Source organism: Rhincodon typus, unplaced genomic scaffold, assembly GCF_021869965.1.
Source record: "Rhincodon typus isolate 14 unplaced genomic scaffold, sRhiTyp1.1 hic_rhity00007455, whole genome shotgun sequence".
In the NCBI taxonomy this organism is placed as follows: Eukaryota; Metazoa; Chordata; class Chondrichthyes; order Orectolobiformes; family Rhincodontidae; genus Rhincodon; species Rhincodon typus.
Window position 1 is genome coordinate 3,120 of NW_025973093.1, and position 6,167 is coordinate 9,286.

A 6,167-nucleotide genomic window follows, 5' to 3' on the forward strand; every position below is an offset into this window, starting at 1 on the left:
GGAAGGGTTTAGACGGGTATGGGCGAAATGCTAGCAAATGGGACTAGAGTAATTTAGGATAGTTGGTCAGTGTGGACAGGTTGGACCGAAGGGTCTGTTTCCGTGCTGTACAACTCTCCGATGGGCCCCCGGGCGGGTAGCGGGCAGCGTGATGGGCTCCCGGGCGGGTAGCGGGCAGCGTGATGGGCTCCCGGGCGGGTAGCGGGCAGCGTGAAGCGTGATGGGCTCCCGCGAATAGAGGGTAGCTCACCAGTGGAATGAATCTCCTGAGGAAGTGGTGGATGCGGGTACAGTTACATTTGGATAAGTACATGAACAGGAAAAGTCTGCAGGGATATGAACCAGGAGCAGGCAGGTGGGACTTGTTTAGTTTGGGATTATGGTCAGCATGGAGCGGTTGGACCGAAGGGTCTGTTTCTGAGCTGTATGACTCTATGACACTAAAATAGATGGGGCAGGAAATTCCAATGAAAAAATACAGCTTTACAAATGGATATGAGTAAGTGAGATGAATAACCCAAAGTTTGGCAGATGGAGTTTAACATGGGTAAGTGAGAGGTTTATGCATTTTGGTTGCAAGAACAGAAAGGCAACTTATTATCCAAATAGAAAGAGCCTTCAGAGTGCTTCAGTGCAGAGGGACCTGGGTGTTCTTGCGCATGAATTACAGCAGGTAATAGGGAAGGCAAACAAAATGCTGGCATTTATTGTGAAAGGACAACAGAGGCTTAAAGCAGGGAAGTGTAGTTCTGACTGTATAAAGCATTAGTGAGACTGCACCTGGAGTACTGTACGCAGCTCTGCTCCCCTTACTTCAGATGCGGTTGTAGGTGCATTGGAGGTTCACTACACTGATTCCAGAGACAAGGGGGCTGCCTTACAAAGAGAGATTGAACAAATTAAGCCTACAAGAATGAGAGGCGACCTAATTAAGGTATACAAGATGCTGAAGGGGAATGACAAAGCAGACATACAGAGGATAGAGGTCATAGTTTTCAGATGAGGGGTAGCAGATTTAAAACAGAGACAAGGAAGAATTTCTTCCCACAGAGGGTGGTGAATCTGTACAATTCACTCCTCCCCAGTGTGGTGGATGCTGGGACACTGGGTAGATTTAAGGAGGAGAAGGACAGATTTTTCGAGTTGAAGGGTTATGGAAAGCGGGCAGCAAAATGGATCAAGGCCAAGATGAGATCAGCTATAATCGTATTCCATGGCAGAGCAGGATCAAGGGGCTGAATGGCCTACTTCTGCTTCTAGTTTGCCAACTGTCCTGGGTCTTCAGGAAAGAATTGAAGGAGACTCAGAAAGGAGGAAGGTAGATGATCAGAAGGATTCAGAAGCAGTAAGTAAACAGCTAATTGAATCCTGTGGACTGGGCACAATTGAACAGTGTTTCCCTAACCTTTGTATTTCCCTCGACCAAAAACATCCACGTTGTTTTCATTTGTCTACATATCTGACTAAGGGGTAGAGCTCAAGTTACAGAGTTGTTAAGTTGAGAAGCTATGTTTTGTTTGTATGTCATTAGAACTAGTTTGTTTGCAGTAAACAGTAATTCCTTGGTGAGTGCAAAAGCCAGAAGTGTTCTCTGTTCACCTGGGTTTGCCAGCCAGGTATACTGGGGATAGTGAGCAATTTCATTAAACCTTTAACTTCTGTGACAATCCCAGGTTTATTGGCAACGGGGCACATTTTCCCAAGCAGATTTTAACAAACCGCATTGCGAACTCTCCCTCTTCCCAACTCCTCCCGGACACATCAGTTTTCCATCACTCTCAAGAACACTCCCTCCATTTCTCCGGCCCACACACTAACCTCAGCCACCCACAAGCGTCACCAGTTCGCTCTCGCCATGCCCAACTCCCCACCCTTCCCCTGGCAGATGCTCGCTGTCCTCCGTCAGCCTTTCTCACACTCACTCGCTCATGTTTAGGGTCAGGGTCAGATCGTCGTCCTTCGAGAACAGCAAGATGAGGAAGTGGTACCGGGTCTGCCCCTGTTTGATTGGAGGATCCAAACTGATCTGTAAGAAAAGGCAACCAATCAGCTTCAAGCCTAACCCTGTGCTGTCCCTGTCCTGGGAGGGTTTCATGGAGGACAGTGTCAAGAGAGCTTTACTCTGTATCTAACCCCGTGCTGTCCCTATCCCTGGGAGTGTTTGATGGGGGACATTGTACAGGAAGTTTTACTCTGTATCTAACCCTGTGCTGTCCTTACCACGAAGAACATCTGCCGGTGGTCCTTGTGGGGCAGAAGGAAGAGGCGGAGTACAGTGGTGTATGGGATTTTGTAGTCAAACGTTTTGCCGTGGAGATGCAGGAATGCTGGATAGATGCGAATATCGTAGCGGCCCCTTGGCGTGAGGCACTGCAACTCTCGGAAGATGCAGAGGGCGTCTCCGGTGGCCTGGATAATGTCGGCCTTCGAAAGGACGTTCTGGGAGAAAGCCTGGAAAAAGAGGAGGTGTGTCACAAAGATCAGGGAATTCCCCAAAGACAGTGCAGCTTGAATTAACCAGCAATGATAACGTTAATGCAAACACTGGAGTAGTAGAGGGAGGGTCTTCGATGGGAGGATGGTTGGGATAGGGTCAGGGGTCACGAGGGATGGGAATCCATGGATTGACTGGCCTCTCGTACCTCCACTGGATCCATGCCGTCCTCCTGGGAAGGTGGGACGTAGAATCGGACTTCCATCAAGGAAACCTCGGCATCATCGTTCTGGTGAAACTCCAGGGTCACCTCGTTCTTGCCTGTGGTGCACTGAGAGACGTTGGACAGGGGGATTTCGAAGGCTGACTGCTCACCAATGTCAAATGAAAGTAACTGTCCTGTGGAAACAGCACGCAGGGAGAAAGAACGGTGAGGAAACCCATTGGCAACAGATTGCGAGGATGGTTCACAACGTATTCATTACTGCGTGAGCCCTGAAAAAGAGGAGGAATGTGTGTGTTTCTCCACGTTTTCTGTGTTACAAAGGGCGAAACCAGGTCTTAGCAACATTTTGCTTCTTCACTGAGTGTTGATGTCTGCCTTTTCTTTGAAAAAAACATGCATTTAACTATGCTCTTTAAACCCCCCGTGGTGAATAGATCTAGAAAATGAACTACAGCTGCCCAGCGACAGAAACTCACTATCAGAGAAAGTCAGAACCACTCAGGAGGTGTGCAGGTTTCAGGGAGAAAGGGTCCGTAATAGCAGAAGTGCAGTAAATTGTCATCTCTGGAGCAGCCATGGATGGGAAATTGACCCAAGGTGCTTCAAACTAAACTCCAGAAGGAGAAAGCTGCCAAAGATGCAAAGTTAAGGTTCAGGTACATAGCTCCTTGAAAGAGGATTGGGTGGTGAAGGCAGCGTCTGGCACACTTACCTTTATTGGTCACAGCATCAAGTATAGGAGCTGGGACGTCATGTTGCAGTTATACAGGCCGTAGGTCTGCCACTCTGTACAGTCCTGGGCACCTACTACTGCAAGGATATTATTAAACTGGGGAGGGTGCAGAAAAGATTTACAAGGATGTTACTGGGAATGGAGGATTTGAGCTATAGGGAGAGGCTGAATAGGCTGGGACCTTTTTCCCCTGGAGTGTAGCATGCTGAGGGGTGACCTTACAGAGGTCTATAAAATCCTGAGGGGGCATGGATAGGGTGAATAGCAATTCCCGAGGATAGGGGAGTCCAAAACTATGAGGGTATATTTTTAAGGTGAGAGTGGAAAGCCTTAGAAGGGATCTGAGAGGTGACTTTTTCACACAGAGGGTGGTACGAACGTGGAATGAACTGTCAGAGGAAACGGTAGAGGTAGGTACAGTCAAAACATTTTTTAAAAATTTGGACAGGTACATGAATAGGAAAGATTTAGAGGGATATGGGCCAAAAGCAGGCAAATGGGACTAGTTTAACTTGGGAAAGCTGGTTGGCATGGACGAGTTGGATTGAAGGGTCAGTTTCCATGATGGGTGACTCTATAACCCACATTAAATGATATGTACAGTGTTAGCACTTTGTGTGTAGTTCTCAGGACAAGATGTGAACTGAAGTGTGACTGTAAAAAGGTGCTAAGAAGAAGCTGATGTCAACAAGCAACTTTCAAGCAGATACAAGCTGAGCCTTCACTGAGGTTTGGGTATTTGATGTGAAGAAAAGCTTTGAAATTTTATTTCTGATACCTATAAACCAGCTTTCAATAATTCCCAGATTGTGTGGTCCTCTGTCAGCCCTGTGTGATGCTCCCTCAGCACCGACACTCCCTTAGCAGTGACTCTCCGACAGTGCGGCGCTCCCTCAGCGCCAACCCTCCCTCAGGACTAATTCAAGACTGTCAGACACAAAGGATGACTCACTCACCATTAAATCGAGCTGTCCCCCAGTTCCAGCCCTTCACACACATCTCCTTCTCCTGCAGTTCCACCTGGTAATGGGACTTGAAGTAATCTGCCATTTTGTCAAAATCCTGCCAGGGCAAACCACAAGGCATTAGGGCTGGACTCTACTCTAGCATCTCCTCGTGCCTGACTGCAGAATTAACTGAATCACTGCCAAACAGGGAGATTTAAGAAATGACGACTTGAGAGTTAACAGACTGAAAGTGGCCATGCAAGTAGATAGGATGGTAAAGAAAGCGTATGGCGTGCTTGCCTTTATTGGTTGGGGAACTGAGTACAAGAGTCAGGATGTCACGTTGCAGCTTTATAAGACTTTGTTTAAGCCACACTTAAAGGGTATTGCATTCAAGTCTGGTCACTACATTACAGGAAGGATATGGAGGCTTTGGAGAGGGTGCAGAAGAGGTTTACCAGGATGCTGCCTGGATTAGAGGGTATGAGATATAGGCAGAGGCTAGAAATACTCGGGTTGTTTTCTCTGGAGCGGCACAAGCTGAGGGGAGACTCGATAGAAATCTATAAAATTATGAGATGCACAGACACGAATGACAGTCTGAATCTTTACCCCCGCCGGAGTTGAAATGTCTAACACAAGGGAAGCATGCATTTAAGGTTAAAGGGGAAAAGTTCAAAGCAGTTGTGGAGGCAAGGTTTTTGTTTTAAAACACAGAGGAGAAGGAGTCTGGAACGTGCTGCCAGGGGTGGTGCGGAGGCAGATACAAAAACAGTATTAAAGGGATTTTTAGATAAGCACATGAATATGTAAGGAATGGAGGGATATGGACCAAGAGCAGGCAGAAGGAATTAATTTCATTTGGCATCATGTTCGACACAACATCATGGGCCAAAGGGCCTGTTACTGTGCTGTACAGTTCTATGTTTTATGTTCTAAGTGTAACAGAGAGTTAGTCTTGGAGAGGAAGTGCAAGTGGGAGAGAGAGGAGATAAGTTAAATAAAGCAAATTACTGCAGATTCTGAAATCTGTACTGAAAACAAATGCTGGAGATCACAGCAAGTCAGCATCCATAGTGAGACAGCAAGCTAACATTTCGAGTCAAAATGACTCTTCATCAAAGCAGACGTGAAATCATGTCGACTTGAAATATTAGGTTGCTCTGTCTCCATGGATGCTGGCTGACCTGCTATGATCTTAGAACCACAGATGCTCTAAGTCTGAAACAAAAACAAACTTCTGGTGAAACTCAGCAGGTTTGGCGGCACAAGAGTTAACATCGAGTCCAGCAACACTCCTGACGAGTTAAGTTGTTTACATTGACAGGAAGAACTAAAAAGTAGAGTTTGATGTAAACAGAGGGCACCTGCAGAATTCCAAACTGTCATGGGATCTAGGATTCTAATGCACGAGTCTCCAACAACTTGCAGGTACAGCATGTGATTAAAAATAAGACTATTAGTACGCTATCATTTACTGCACGAGGAGCTAAACAGAATCTAAGGATGTCACAGTGCAGTTATTCAGGGCAAACGGTGAGACCACATTTCAAACACTGTGTGCCTTTCGTTCTCTTCTTTTAAGGGATGTTTTGAATACATTGGAGGTGGCTCAGAGGAGGTTGACTGAATTGATACCAGAATGAGTGCAAACTACTCCACTTTGAAACATTAACTCTGTTTCTCTCTCCACAGACACTGCCAGGACCTGCTGAGCTTCTCCAGCGTTCTCTGTCTTTAGTTCAGGATCTGCACTTCAGAGTTCTGGACTCGACGAGATGACAGAGAGAGACAGAGAGAGACAGAGAGAGACAGAGAGAGACAGAG

General features: G+C 46.6%; 1 protein-coding gene across 1 annotated transcript in view; it reads right to left on the bottom strand.

The window, feature by feature from the left end:
* The window catches only part of LOC109926204 (FACT complex subunit SSRP1-like), a 7,568-nt gene extending 3,074 nt beyond the window's left edge, over window positions 1-4,494 (bottom strand). The window contains exons 1-4 of the mRNA XM_048594256.1: window positions 4,350-4,494; window positions 2,643-2,833; window positions 2,221-2,451; window positions 1,923-2,026 (exon numbers count right to left, since the gene is read on the bottom strand). Of these exons, the coding sequence (XP_048450213.1) occupies window positions 1,923-2,026; window positions 2,221-2,451; window positions 2,643-2,833; window positions 4,350-4,479 (656 nt within the window). The 5' untranslated portion in view covers window positions 4,480-4,494. The remainder of the gene's footprint in view (window positions 1-1,922; window positions 2,027-2,220; window positions 2,452-2,642; window positions 2,834-4,349) is intronic.
* Between the last annotated feature and the right edge of the window lie 1,673 nt (window positions 4,495-6,167).